General features: G+C 43.9%; 1 protein-coding gene across 3 annotated transcripts in view; it reads left to right on the top strand.

Moving 5' to 3' along the window:
• The window catches only part of BFAR (bifunctional apoptosis regulator), a 30,952-nt gene extending 16,576 nt beyond the window's left edge, over positions 1 to 14,376 (top strand). For all 3 annotated transcript variants that reach the window (XM_038540298.1, XM_038540297.1, XM_038540299.1), the window contains 4 exons: positions 1,322 to 1,466; positions 9,209 to 9,382; positions 10,897 to 11,099; positions 13,018 to 14,376. In XM_038540298.1, coding sequence (XP_038396226.1) covers positions 1,322 to 1,466; positions 9,209 to 9,382; positions 10,897 to 11,099; positions 13,018 to 13,210 — 715 coding nt within the window. In that variant the 3' untranslated portion in view covers positions 13,211 to 14,376. The remainder of the gene's footprint in view (positions 1 to 1,321; positions 1,467 to 9,208; positions 9,383 to 10,896; positions 11,100 to 13,017) is intronic.
• The last annotated feature ends 1,499 nt before the right edge of the window (positions 14,377 to 15,875 follow it).

Here is a 15,875-nt window from a genome sequence, read left to right as displayed (position 1 = left end):
CAAATGCCCTAATACAAGGAACTCCCGAATCGAATTGTCAGGCCCTGGGGAGGCCTCCTTCTGCCTATCAACATATCCCCACGCCCTCTTCCAGAGCACTGTCCATCTTTCTTGGGGTCTTTCCTTCCTCGAAGAGAATGTGTAGGGATAGTACTTGGCATACTACGCAGTGCTTAGAGCAGCCACTGCCGCTGATCGACTTGTTCCAGACGGCTGTCTGCTCCCTGCCAGGTTGCCTGACTGCCGGCTTCCCACCCCAGTCATGTTTTCCCCCGGGACAGGAAAGCCAAATGCTCCCACTTGAATCATCTGGTTTTTGTAAGAATTTGTACCTCTTCCAAATTGTGGTTAAAATAATTTTTTTCTTCTCTACCTAGTTAATACATGTTTGCATAATTGCCTTCCTTCCAGAAGATAGATTTCTAGAACTGCAATTTCTGGGTCAAAGGAAATAAACCTTTACAACTTTTTTTTTTTTTTTTTTAAGATTTTATTTATTTATTCATGAGAGATACACAGAGAAAGAGAGAGAGAGAGAGAGGCAGAGACACAGGCAGAGGGAGAAGCAGGCTCCATGCAGGGAGCCGGACATGGGCCTCGATCCCGGGTCTCCAGGATCACGCCCTGGGCTGAAGGCAGGCGCTAAACCGCTAAGCCACCCAGAGATCCCCTAAACCTTTACAACTTTGATAAATATTTCCAAATTACCCACAAAAGGACATCAACTTACATTCCTCCACCAACACAGCAGGTTGTGTTCCTGCTGGCCTCCTTGCTGGTGCACAAGGATGTTTTTAGCGATGAATTATTGTTGAGGTGGAGTTGTTTTCAGATGAATGGATCAGACAAGGGATCTACAATTATTTTTCTTAAATTACTATCCTAAAACAGCTACTCTTAAAATTGTAACGTTTTATTGGATTTCTTTCCTTTTTTTTTTTCTGTACACATACATTTTGCAGTATGTGAAAGGTTAGACTGCATAGCTGGATGAACAGAGGTTAAGAGTAGAAGAGACCAGGGTGTGCCTTGGCTGAGCCACTTTATTTCTCCAAACCATTTTTTCAGCCACAGAATGGCCATCATGCCATCTACTGGGCAGAATTGTTAAATGGATCAGTGATGACTCATGGAAGTAGTTTCCGAGTGTCATTGAGCATTCAGTTGTTTGCTGTTATTACTGTTAGTTCATATACTGAGTGTCGTACCTTACTCAAGCCTGAAGTACTTATGCTGATAGGATGCAATCCTCAGTGTGAAGTTTGCCTCCAGTATAAAATCTCAAAAGAAATCTCTTCCTACTGCTACCCCTCCCCCACAGGTTGCTTTTAACTCTGACAGAGGAAGAATTTTCAAGGGCGCCATATACCATAGAAAACAGCAGCCACAGAAGAGCCATCCTTCTGGAACTGGAGCGTGTCAAAGCACTAGGTGTGAAGCCCCCCCAAAATCTCTGGGAATATAAGGTGAACTCTTTTTTTTTTATTATTTTTATTTATTTATTTTTAGGATTTTATTTATTTATTCATGACAGACACACAGAGAGGGAGAGAGAGAGGCAGAGACACAGGCAGAGGGAGAAGCAGGCTCCATGCAGGGAGCCCGGTGTGGGACTTGATCCCAGGTCTCCAGGATCCGGCCCTCAGGGCCCTGGGCTGAAGGCGGTGCAGAACTGCTGAGCCACCCAGGCTGCCCTCTTTGTTTTTTTAATTGAGAAAAATATAGAGAACAGCCTCTCCGTCATTTACATATCCACTCCTTGGGAAAACATCACAGACACAACCGAAGCCCCCAGCTCCCCACTCTTTCCAGAGGTACCATGCTCCTACAGCAGAGCTGGGGGGCCCCACCGGCCATGTTTCCCTACTCATATTATGCGTGTGCATACACACACACTAGGAGCATTCTTTTACAAATCCTCAACCTTAACAGAGGAAGCATGAACTGAGAGCATGTCCTTCCGCAAGTAGCCTTTACCCCTCTGGCTCCAGTTCACTCATTTTCTCTTTTTGAGCATATGATAGTTGATGCATTGTCCTTTCAGTGAACACTGAGATTCTTTCCATTTTTTGCTACTGGAAACAGTGCTGCTGTGGAAATTCTTTGGAAGTTCTTATGCTTTCTAGTATATACTGAGGAACAAGATTACTAGGTCACAGGCAATACACATCTTCAGCTTTATGAAGTATTGATAAATTATTCTTCACTGTGACTGCACCACAGATAGGATTTAGCATATACTGTACTGTAAAATGAATATATTATTTTATAATAAAATATAAAATATTTATAATACAATATAAATTTTATAAATTTATAATAAAATATAAAATATCTAGAATATATACCGACTTACATATCCTAAAAAGACAGCATGGAGAAAAATAATTACAAATGATCAATAAGCTCATGGGAAAAAAATGCTCAACCATAATTAGAGGAGTGCAAACTAAAATAAGCAAGTGCATTGTTTTCCCCTCTATGATCTTGTCCAGAATAAGAGCATCATAAGAGGAAAGAGAACTCATATGTTCTGTGGATCCTAAATATAGTGCAGTCTGCTCAGAGAACAGTTTATCAATACAGTTTATCAATAACTATTAACATTTAAGTCGTGCCTACCCCATGATCTACACTTTCACTTCTTTGCACTTGGAGCACAGGCAGCATGGTCTGGGGTTCAAGGGCAGGGCTGGCTGCACTCCTTGCTGGGCTTCTCTAGGGCACACTCGCTGTGGAACACCAGCAGGCACCCAGGCCTCGTGTGCCTGTCTCCTCCTCGGTAAGTGACTTCATAAAGTCACAGTACAAACTAAACTTTGAGCCCCCATGTCATTAAATGAGACATTCACCACAGTATCGTTGGTAATAGCAGCACATGGAAAACCAGCTAAGTGCCCATCATTTGAACAGGTTAAATAAATAGGGTGCCACCCAGATGTGTACAGACGAAGGTAGAAGGTGGTGACTCTGTGACTCTGGGTGTGCCAGTAAGGAAGGCAGTTGTACTGTTCACTGAAAATAAAAGCGCATTGGAAAATACACACATTTGTATGTATCTGTATGTTTGCCATATGTGTGGAATATATGTAGAAGGATACACAGACTGTTGTTAATGTTTTCATCTGGGGATTGAGACTTGGACAGAAGGGAGATTTATCAATACACTTGGGGGCCATTCGGAAAACATTGTGTTAACTATGTAGATGTATTTTAAAACTAAAATAACTCTAGTTTCAGAATTTTTGAAGAATAGGCATGGAGGTCGTCAGGTAGAAGGTTTGTTGTTGTTTCCATTATTGTTGGCCCTCTATTCAAAATCCGTAAAAGCAATCTTAATATGAACCAGAGCAAATGGGAACTTAATTCTGGACCCAGGGTAAAAGCAGGCAAATTTTATCAGGTGGCTCCTTCACATCTGAGCTGCCAGCCCCACCCTGAGGTTGGCCATGTGACAATTAGCCAATTAACCAGAAGGTCAAAAGGTGTGTGATAAGATCCTACCAGCCTTAGTGTCCAGGTACAGTTCCTGTTCTCATTAGACATGAAAGAAACCGTTCCCTGCTGAAGTGCTGTCGTAACCACCTTACCGGGTGGTTGGTTTTTCTTTCTCCGATAGGAAGTAGCCAACCACTCTACTGGTTCAGCACTCACACTGACACTGGACCCACAGATAAGTCACCTGGTCATCTCCCTTTCTCTGGTACTGACCATGATGTGGCTGGCCACACTCAGACTTGATTTCTAGGGCCAGTGCTCCTTTAGATCTTGCATGTCCAACAAGAACAGTATCGCCCCTATGGCGATTGGTTGGTGAGGGGTAGAAAATAAAAGTCTTAAAATATGATTTGTTCCCTTCCAAAGACCACAGTACATAAACAGATTTATAGTCTATCTGTGGTATTTAGCATTTCATGGAGGGGGCAGGGTTATAGAGGAAAAAAAGTTTTTATTTATTTATTTATTTTTTTTAAATTTTTTATTTTATTTTATTTATTTATGATAGGCACACAGTGAGAGAGAGAGAGAGGCAGAGACACAGGCAGAGGGAGAAGCAGGCTCCATGCACCGGGAGCCCGACGTGGGATTCGATCCTGGGTCTCCAGGATCGCGCCCTGGGCCAAAGGCAGGCGCCAAACCGCTGCGCCGCCACCCAGGGATCCCCGGAAAAAAAGGTTTTAAAAGGCTCCTTAAGAGGAGATTAAAAAAAAAAAAAAAATATATATATATATATATATATATATATATATATATATATATGGAAACACTTTTTTTTTTTTAAAGATTTTTTTATTTATATATTCATGATGGAGAGAGAGAGAGAGTCAGAGACACAGGCATTGGGAGAAGCAGGCTCCATGCCAGGAGCCTGACAAGGGATGGGACTCCAGGACCACGCCCTGGCCCAAAGGCAGGCGCTAAACCACTGAGCCACCCAGGGATCCCCCTTGGGAAACATTTGGAATGAAGAACTACTCCTGTGTTTATTTCTCACCTAAGTTAGGATGCAAAGATATTTACTATAGAAAACTTCAAACTAAAAAAAAAAAAAAGAAAAAAAAAAGAAAACTTCAAACTTACACAAAAGCAAGATAATAGTACAAAACTGCCGTGTACCCTTACCAGCTACAACATGTTTATTGCAGTGATACCACCCCACCTACCCCCACCCTGACTATTTTGAAAATCTAAGATACCTTATTTTTCATAGGTTAAATATTGTGCATCTCTAAAAAAACAAAACTAGGGGTGCCTGGGGGGCTCGGTCGATGAAGGGTCTGCCTTCAGATCAGATTATGATCCCAGAGTCCTGGGATCAAGCCCCATGTCTGAGCTCCCTGCTTATTAGGGAGCCTGCTTTTTCCCTCTCCCTCTGCCCCCACCCCTGCTTGTAGTCTCTCTCTCTCTCTCTCTCTCTCACTCTCTCTCAAATAAATAAAATCTTTTAAGAAAATTTTAAAACAAAACTCAATTCTCTGATATCAGATAACTTGTCAATAATCAAATGTAGTACTACATCTTTTTTTCTTCCAGGTCATTTGTTCTAAACAAATTCTGCATTTGGTTATTATGTCTCTTAAGTCTCTCGTAGTGTATGGATTCCCCCTCCCTCTGTCACCTTGCATTTATTCATTGACAAAACCAGATAGTTTTGCCTGCAATTTTACCACATCCTTAATTTTTTTTCAAAGATTTATTTATTCATGAGAGACAGACAGGCAGAGACACAGGCAGAGGGAGAAGCAGGCCTTCTCTTTCTCCGATAGGGAGCCCGATGTGGGACTCGATCCCAGATCCCAGGATCATGACCTGAGCCAAAGGCAGCCCCAACCACTGAGCCACCCATGTGTCCCAGTTGTCCCACATCCTAAATTTAGCTGACTGCCTCTCTGTGGTGTCACCTGACAGGCTCTTCTGTCCCCTGTATATCCCGTAATCCAGTAGTTAAATCTAGAAGCTTGCATTGGTTTAGGTATTCAGCAAGACTCCATCATATGTGATGGTGTTTTCTTCCATCAAGAATCAAGAGGCTCATAATGTCTAATTGTCTCTTTCTGGTGGTAGCAGCCACCATGATCATTGATTGTTTACTTGCAAAATGGTGATGTTATAATTCTCTCATTTCTTCTTCTTCTTTCTTCTTTCTTCTTTCTTCTTCTTCTTCTTTTTGAGAGAGAGTGTGCACATGAGGTAGGGGGAGAGGGAAAGAGAGAATCGAAAGCAGACTCCCTGCTGAGTGTAGAGCCTGATGATATGAGGGCTTGATCCCACCATCTTGAGGCCATGACCTGAGCCAAAATCAAGAATCAGATGCTCAATCAACTGAGCCACTCAGGCACCCCTCAGTTGTTTTGTTTCTTCACTTCCACATGAGTGAAATCATACGGTTATCTTTCTCTTAGTTCATTTAGCTTATTAATACCCTCTAGTTCCATCCATGTCCTTGCAAATTGGCAAGATTTCATTCATTTTATGGCTCAGTAATATTCCATTGTTCACATATACCACATCTTCTTTATCCATTTATCAATCAATGGATACTTCCATAATTTGGCTATTGTAGATAATGCTCTATAAACCTCAGGGTGCATGTATCCCTTCAAATTAGTATTTTTGTATTCTTTGGGTAAGTATCTAGTATTGCAATTCCTGGATCATAGGGTAGCTCCATTTTTAACTTTTTGATGAACCTCCATATTCTTTTCCATAGTGGCTGTACCAGTTTGCATTCCCACCAACAGTGGAAGAGGGCTCCTTTTCCTCCACATCCTTGCCAACACCTGTCGTTTCTTGTGTTCATTTTAGCCATTTTGACAGTGGTTAGGTGATATCTTACTGTAGTTTTGATTTGCCTTTCCCTGATGATGAGTGATGTTGAGCATCTTTTCATGTGTCTGTTGGCCATCTGTATATGTCTTTGGAAAAATGTCTATTCAAGACTTCTGCCGGGGATCCCTGGGTGGCTCAGCGGTTTAGCACCTGCCTTTGGCCCAGGGTGCGATCCTGGAGTCCCTGGATCAAGTCCCACGTCGGGCTCCCGGCATGGAGCCTGCTTCTCCCTCCTCCTGTGTCTCTGCCTCTCTCTCTCTCTCTCTCTATCATAAATAAATAAGTAAATCTTTAAAAAAAAAAAAGACTTCTGCCGATTTTTAATTGGATTATTCATTTTTGGGGTGTTGAGTTGTATCAGTTCATTATATATTTTGGATACTAACCCTTTATCAGATATGTTATTTGCAAATATCTTCTCCTAGGTTTTCTTTTAGTTTTGTTGATTGTTTCCTTTGCTGTACAGAAGCTTTTTGTTTTGATGTAGTCCCAATAGTTTATTTTTTATTTTGCTTCCTTTGCCTCAGGAGACCTAATCTAGAAAAAAATTGCTAAAGCTGATACCAAAAATATTACTGCTTGTGTGCTCTCTTCTAGGATTGTTACGGTTTCAGGTCTCACATTAGGTCTGGAATCCATTTCGAATTTATTTTTTTGTATGGTGTAAGAAAGTGGTCCACTTTCATTCTTTTGCCTGTTGCTGTCCAGATACTTTATTTTCTTACACAATAAGATGTTCAAGGTATTCTTGTACCTATCCCAGACCTAAGATGGACCTTTTTAAATCTTCACTACAGGAAATTTTAGGTACATAAAAAATGGAGGGAAGAGTGTACACACACCCAACTTCAATGAGTATTAACTATGGCCATTCTTATTATATAATACTCTACCCACACCCCCACACACGCCCAATGTACGGGCTTATAGTAAAGCATGTGCAAACTTCATATTATTTTACCCCTAAATACTTCAATGTGAGTCTTTAAAGAGAAGGACTCTTAAAACTTAATAGTAAGCCATTAATAGCATCAAATAACTTGAATGTGTTTTTATAGTTTTTTGAGCTGTAATTGACATATACATATTTAAAGTGTACCAGTTGATAAGTTTTTTAAGGTTCCAGTATAATTAATGTACAGTGTTATCTTAGTGATTCAATAATGATTCAGTAATTCCATACATTATTCAGTGCTCATCAAAATAAGTGTGCTCTTTAATCCCTGACACCTGTTTGACCCATTCCCCTATCCCTTCCCCTCGGGTAACCACCAGTGCATTCTCTAGAGGTAAGAGTCTGGTTTTTTGGCTCTTTTTTTCTTTGTTTTTTTTGTTTCTTAGAATCCACTTATGAACGAGATTGTATGGTATTTGTCTTTCTCTAACTTATTTCACTTACTGTTATACTCTCTAGCTCCATCCTTGTTGTTGCAAATGGCAACATCCTTTTTTATGGCTGAATATATATTCCATTTCATATATATACCACATCTCCTTTATTCATCAGTTTGACAAGTTTTTACATATTGTAAACACCTGTGAAACCATCACTGTGATCAAGGTAGTAAACCTACCACTCCCCAAAGCCACCTCCTGCCCTTCTGTTGAGCCCTGCTCCCAACTTCTTCCCATTCAGATCAGTGCATGGTGCTAACGTACTGGTCCAATTTGCATTTCTCTAAGGACTAATGATAACATCTTTTTATGTGCTTCTTTGCATCCTTATTATATCTTCTTTGGTGAAGTAGCCATTCATACCTTTTTTTTTCCCATTCATACCTTTTGTCCATTTTATTTGATGCTTACTAGCATCAAGTAAACTGAGTCACTTTGAGTTACTTTGTAATCAGGAAAAATATAAATGCACATTTTATAGGAAAATTTACAAAAGTGACAAAAATGAAAATAAATAACCCATAGTCCCACCTGAGAGTCAAATATGGTTAACATTATATCTTACTCTCTTTTCTCCCAGACAACTTGTGTGTAGTTTAAGTGGTCCTTTTGTTTATATATTCATTCTACAAATACATCTGTTGTGAGCCAGGTGCTTCTCTGGGAATGGATGTGAAGGCGGTCTGGCTTAAATGGGGCCGGCAGCAGGAAGATCAGATTGCTACACATCTTTGACTCTTTTTTCACCTAACACTATAACATGAGCATTACCCAAAACTTCCCACATTCGTTTTTCAGTGGCTGTATGAATTCTGTGCTAAAACATCTTCTGTAACTTCATTGTTTAGGTCGCAGATTCCACTTTCTCTCTTATACACAATGCAGCACTAAACATTTTGTGCATAAAGCCTCTGTATTTCTGATTACTTTTATTTTAAATGGTGACCATTAATACATTGGTTAAATTAAATGCACAGTAGCGGGGGTGGGGGGATAGAGGAAGAGGGAGAGAGGGAATCTTAAGCAGGCTCCATGCCTAGGCTTCATGGAGCCTAACACAGGTATTGATCTCATGACCCTGAGATCATGACCTGAGCTGAAACCAAGTCAGATGCTTAACCAACTGAGCCACCCAGGCACCCCTAAATTAAACATTTTTAAGACTCTCTGATACGATTTACAGAATTGTTTTCCAAAAAGGTTGAGTTTTACTAGCATACCTAGGAGTATGCTTCTCAGCCCCACCCCCCAATCCTTGCCAAAGCCACGGAGAAAGATTGGATCTTATTAAATATAGCCCAACAGATGGATTATTTGGGCCTTTTCTTGCCATTCATTGGTTCATTCATCCATTCATTCATCGTTTGTGCAAATCACACAAAAAGGGCTGATGGCAAAGGATGTGAGACTGTGGAAGGAGCATGGGTGGGGAGCTGGCTGCCATGGTTGTAACACACCCCTTTACCCACTTTGTCCTCTGCAGGCCGTGAACCCAGGCAGGTCCCTGTTCCTGCTCTATGCCCTCAAAAGCTCCCCAAGACTCGGGCTGCTGTACCTCTACCTGTTTGACTACACAGACACTTTCCTACCATTCATCCACACCATCTGCCCTCTGCAAGAAGACAGTCCTGGGGAGGACATCCTCACTAAGCTTCTGGTAGGTCTGCAGAGTGCCTTGAATGGAATCGTTCTTTCACTCCTCAGTGTGTTATAGAATTGGAGACATGGCTGTAGCTGTTAGGAAAGAGCCAGCATGGTGGCTTCATATATGGCCTTCATTTGTTCCTTGCAAGGAGAAACCCTACAAGGGAACATCTAAGGCAACTCCTCCCAACTCCCAGAAGCCAGTTTTATTGTCTGCATTGCATAGCAAGAGGAACTACCTTCTGGACTTGGAATATTTAAGGGAAGGGAGAACAGCATTGCTTTTGCTTAAAGGAAGATAGTGTAGGTCCAGATGGCCCAAGAGTTAGATTTATGGACCTTCACAGCTTAGTCATCTGTCTGTTAAGAGGATCCCCAAAGGATGATTATTTGTCCCAACGCAGGGCAGGGTTAGCATCCATTCTGGTGGCCTCTGAAAAGGAAGCTGTCTTTGCTGATGAGAGTTGTTGCATCAGCTGACCACAGGCCAATGGGAGGGGTTGTTACCTACCTTGGCTTTTGTGTCTTCAGTTTGACCCATGGAGTCCTTCAGAATTGTTGGTGGATCCCACTTACTCCATGACTTCTCTTTGTCAGGTTGGTCATTTTAGAGTAATGTCCTTTACACTGCTGCTCTTGGAGCCATCCCTCTGATCTGTTTAAATCAAAAGTCACATGGTTATAAGAATCGTCATATATGATCCACACCCATAAATATTAAAGCAGAATTCCTAAATCTCCAACAACCCTTTTTAAAATACTTGAGTCAAGTGTCTGCCTGACCGACTTGAGCCTTGGATGTACTTAAAGCCTGCTGATTAGCCACTATGGACAGTGTTTGTCTAATTACCCAGTTTCGTGCTATTACCTGCCCTCGTTGGACTAGGAACACAGACCTCCCTACGTCTCCATTATAACAAGCCCCAGCGACCCCTGCCCACTCAGCAGGCTCACTTTCCTCTTGGAATACTTCATACCTACTCCATTGTACACGGTCCTGCTGAGCTTCCATTAGCCTTCTGGATGCCTCCATGTGTTGTTTAAATGCTCTGGTTAATTATCTGATAATATCTGTCGTTAAGGTTTTTTATTTTCCCCAAAATTACTTTCTCGAGGTATATGTTTAATTTTCCCATGATCTGTTAGCATTCTACTGCAGCTAAAATGTCAAATTTAGGAAATTGTTTGAGCTACCCAGGCATTGAGGAAGAAGTTCAAAAAATGGTTTAATTTCAGTTCATTGCCAAGCCTTATCATTTATAACTCATGCTTTGATTTTTACTTCTGAGCTTCCAGTTACATAATAAGCATCTCTATTCAACTTCTTTGGTAACGTTTATCTGGTGTAAGATTATTTATTACAAGATGAGCTGATGGATGGAAATTTCAGCTCATTCAGTTAGGTTGTTGGATAATGTGTGTTTTCATAAATGTGAAGTTCACCGTGGTGACCACAATATTTTCCATAAAAGTCCATCCTCACAATTTTGTGTGTCCACTTGTGCTTATTTTTATGTTATTGTAAAGGATCTCAGAGAGCCCACATGGAAGCAGTGGAGAGAATTCCTTGTCAAGTACTCCTTCCTTCCGTACCAGCTGATTGCTGAATTTGCTTGGGACTGGCTGGAGGTCCATTACTGGACGTCACGGTTCCTCATTGTCAATGCCATGTTACTCTCGGTTCTGGAATTATTCTCCTTTTGGAGGATCTGGTCACGAAGCGAACTGAAGTAAGTGTCTTTGTACATTGGAGGTGGCTGGAACAACAGGCACTGAGAAAGACATACCAAGTGGTAGAAGAGTCCTCCTCGAAGTATTACAGAAACTTGAAGACACTCCTTGGGCTCTGGTTTAGAAACACTGCTTAAGCAGCAAATAGGCAAATTTCCTGGTGTTTGGAGACAGGGAAGTTTTCTTGGTGCTTACTGTTCATGAGTTTCTCCACCTCTCTTATCCTCGGGTAAAACATACCATTACTTCCTTGGGGTGGGGGTGTGCATGAAGGATTTTATTAAGGAATACATAAGAGAGGGGATCCCTGGGTGGCTCAGCGGTTTAGCGCCTGTGTTTGGCCCAGGGCGCGATCCTGGAGTCCCGGGATCGAGTCCCGTGTCGGGCTCCCGGCATGGAGCCTACTTCTCTCTCTGCCTATGTCTCTGCCTCTCTTTCTCTCTCTCTCTATCATAAATAAATAAAAATCTTTAAAAAAAAAAAAAAAAAAGGAATACATAAGAGAGAAAAAGAGGCTACTTTAAGGAAAGGGATGCTGTGGGGACGCCTGGGTGGCTCAGTGGTTGAGCATCTGCCTTTGACTCGGGTTGTGGTCCCAGAGTCCTGGGATCAAGTCCCACATCGGACTCCCCACAGGAGCCTGCTTCTCCCTCTGCCTCTTTCTATTTGTCTCTTATGAATAAATAAATAAATTAAAATCTTAAAAAAAAAAGAAGAAGAAGAAGAAGAAAAGAAAAGAAAGGGCCACTGTGGTAGAGCATAGAGAGATCTGGCAAGGAATCCTGTAGGCATGAGTTCTAATCCTGCTCTGCCACCCATCGGGCTAGTAATAACTTCTCTGGATTAATGCATAAAATGAGAGCATTGGGCTAACCAGTCCCAGAGTCAGGACTCTTGGCTGCAAATGGTAGAAAAACCAACCTGAATCGGCTTTCTGGACAAGAGAAATGCCCTCCACAGCTTCCCGCACAGCTGGTCCCAGAGACCCTCATCAAAACTGACCCTGTCTCTTCCATAGCTCTGCTCTTTGCTGTGTTGTTCAGCCTCGGGCAGCTCTCTTCACACGGGGCACATGGTCACTCCAGATCTCAGCAGCTTAGCAAGCCTGGTGGAGAGAGAGCACTTCTTTCCCCATAGCACTTACAGTCTTCAGGCTCACACTCCTTTGCTCTGATTGGCCCAGCCTGGCTCCCATGCCCACCTGGACCTAAAACATGGGGCAGGGTATGCCAGGCTTCCCTTGACCAGGCTCAAGGCATATGCCTTCACCCCCTAACCAGGGACTGGCTTCAGCTCCACCGAGACTACATGGAAAAGAATAGGAGAAGGGTATATCCGGAAGGAAAATTCAGAAGGTGTTTCCAGAAGAAAGGGAGTGGCTACTAGACAGGCAGAAGTAACACACCAGCATCCTCATAGCCTTAAACATCCTATGACTCAGAGTTCTTGGCCTCGTCAGTCAGTAACAGCCCTATAAATAGTTCCCAAACCCTGACAAGAATCTCCTATTGACTTATTCCTGCACAGTTAATGGAGCCCCTCCTCTGCTCCAGCCCTCTGCTGGGTGCTGTAGATGTTTTGGTAAAGAAGACAGACAGTCTGGACTCTGAAGGCCTACAGCCTCTCAGAGAAAATATGGATAGTAAATACACACAAGTGTAACCCAGTGACAAAGCAGGTGGGGCTATGCTGGGGGGTCCTTGTGTGGTGCGGCACCAAGCACAACCCTGCAGGCTGCATCCTGGGAGTTAAAGATGGGCGGGCAGGCCAAGGTATGCCTCGGGCAGCAGGGCCGGAGGGGTCTGTGCAGCACAGACAGCCAGACTGCACTGGGAGAGGGCTCAGGGCCCAAGCGCTTGGCGTCATCATTAGAACACCATCACGATTCCACCTCAGATGCTTCTCTTCTTTCCACAGGACCGTGCCTCAGAGGATGTGGAGCCATTTTTGGAAAGTATCGACACAGGGGCTCTTCGTGGCCATGTTCTGGCCTCTCATTCCTCAGTTTGTTTGCAACTGCTTATTTTACTGGGCTCTGTACTTCAACCCAATCATTAACATTGATCTCGTGGTCAAGGAAGTCCGACAGCTGGAAACCCAAGTGTTGTGACTGGCACTGCCCAGGCCCTGAGGGACTCTTCCAGCCTCACTGACATCTGAGCACGGATGCTTGAGTAGGGGTGGGGGTGGGGCAGGGGAAGCGGACTTCCTGTGTCTACACCTCGTGAACAAGGTGCTGCTTTGTTAGAGGCTACAACCGGGTCCTCTCTCCCTCTGCCTGTGGCATCATGGCAGCAGGGACCGACGTCCCAGAACTCGGCCAACACAGCAGCAACACCTCCCGGCCAGCCACCCTCCTCACAAGGACTTGGAAGGCCCCGTCCACCATGGCTGTCAAGGTCCCGGGGTCCCCAGAGGATGCAGTATGGCATCGTCAGAAGGCTGCCGGGTCAGCAGTCTCGCTTGACAGTGGCTCCTGGAGCGAGTTACAGCCCGAGACTGAGCTGCGACACCCAGCTTGGTGGGGCCAGGCCCATCCTCTAAGGCAAATTTAGGAAAATGGAAGAAGATATGTCATAGGCATAGACAGTTGCACATAAATAACAGGAAAAGCCCAAATGCTATGGACGATTCTATATTATTGAAGAGTTACTGGAAAGTTTGTCAGAGTTAAACCTCTAAAAGGATTCCGTTTGAGACTAGAATGGCCATCAGACTGTCACACAGGCTTTCTGTGTATTCACTACAAGTTTGGATCCTAACTCAGCCTGGGAGCGGGTGGGGTGGGGGTGGGGGTATTGAGTAGGATGTTGGGCAATAATGGAGAGTAATTCACATCGGCCTGAGCTGCCTCAGTGCCACTTAAAATGATCGTTTTGGAGTTGGTTTGTTTTGTTTTCAGGAATTTAGTATCCAGGCTATAGTTCTTTCGTTCAAGGAAACATTTTGTACATTGACCTCGCACTGTATAATCCTACTGTCCTGTTCTGTTGTATAAAGCCGCAAGTATAATGACACCAAGTGCTGTAATTGTAAATATGAATGAGATGAAGCAAGGCCTTTTATTTCCTTTCAGTGTAAAGAGAGCAGGTGTGAACGTGAGCCATCCGAAGATGGGCCTGCAGAGGTAAGCTTGCATCCACAGTGTTGTGTTGTGACTCCACGAACCCTCTGTTAATCCTTTGGACCTCTGAAGATCTCCCTCAAACTTTGCGTCTGAAAGTTTGAAGAAATCACTTGAAAGCAAAATAAAGATTTTTTTTATATAAAGTTCTATACAGAGGAAGAAATAATTGCTTAGAAAAAATGAAGAAAATCTGCATTGCCCGACACAACCCACGAGACACGTCAGTCCCCCAGCCAAGGAGCCACCCTAAGGTGTCTTAGGTGAAAGGAAGGTGAGCGCTCTCCTTCCTCCTGCGTTGGCACATCAGGCCCCGGGGCTCCTGGTTTTCCCCGAGTCACCCAACAGCACGGCAGGCCTGGAGACACCATGGGATATTTGCACGTCCCTGGCCCGGTGCCTTGCAGTTACTGTTTTCCATTCCAGATGAGCATGTGGAGGCTGGATGGCACTGGTGGGGCTGGGCCCAGCTAGACTGCCAGCCCAGTGCCCCTACCTGCACCACATGGCCTCACACCATCCCCACATCCTGCTTCAGAGATGAGAGTCATACCCACACACGCGCTGGGCAGGAGGAAGGGCAGAAACCAGGCCTAGAGCACACAGGCTGGCCCCAACTCACCTCTCGTTGCCAGAGTGAGGATAGGCATGTTCAGAGCAAGGGCCACGGGCCGCCTCTCTCCTCCCTAGACCCTCTCAATTGTGGCGGGCTCAGGGACCTCAGAAGGGGACGTTGATGGAAAATATGCAAGCCCTTTGATGCCGAAATGGCACTTTTGCAAGTGTGGTGGCAGGCGGCAAGAGAATTCCTGTCCCCATTCAGGGTCCTTCTAGCCAGAATAAGAATCAGTAGACGAGACAGATCAACAGAGAATCAACTTTAACTTTGTACGTGAGGGGAGTCCACACAGACATGGCTAATTCCAAAGACGGACAAAACAAGGCCAGTATTCATCAGGGACTAAGGGAGGGATGTGGGCCTCTGCTTCATGGGGCGTGGTAAGAGCAGATCCCTAACCAGCCCTTTGGCCTGCCCTGCAGACAGGCCACTCATAAAATTCACCTCTGGCAAAAGTCCTTATCCTAGGACAGACCCCAACTCCAACTCTTCTAGGTAGTTAAAGGAGGGGCGGAAGTTTCTCTTGGGCCTGCAGGGTCTCTGCTGCCTGCAGCTCCAAATCTGCATGCCAGAGTGCCCCACCTTGGGGTGGCCTGTCCTTGGCCACTACACTGGGTTAAGGAACACTATGAAAGGGGGTGGCGGGGGAGGCGTGGCAAAGATTTATTCACTAGCATCCTTGTCACGTCAATAACTGATAAAACCTGGAAATTTCACCAGTACCCAAAAGTGAGCAATCTATAAAACTATGTAATACAGTTCTTTAAAATGAAGTTCCAAAGGTTGGTTGGTTATTTATTTATTAAGATTTTTATTTATTTGAGAGAGCACGTGCAGAAGTGGGGTGGGGGTCAGGAAGCAGCAGAGGGAGAGGGAGAAGCCCTCGATGTGGGGCTCAATCCCAGGACCCTGGGATCATGACCTGAGCCAAAGGCAGAGTAGCTTCACTGACTGAGCCAGCCAGGCGTCCCTCCAAAGGTTGTTTTTTTTTTTAACGTGGGAAAAAAACTTATTTTTAAATATTTTATTTAT

This window comes from Canis lupus, chromosome 6 (genome assembly GCF_011100685.1).
Source record: "Canis lupus familiaris isolate Mischka breed German Shepherd chromosome 6, alternate assembly UU_Cfam_GSD_1.0, whole genome shotgun sequence".
Taxonomy (NCBI): Eukaryota; Metazoa; Chordata; class Mammalia; order Carnivora; family Canidae; genus Canis; species Canis lupus.
This window is presented reverse-complemented; position numbering and strand designations above follow the sequence as displayed.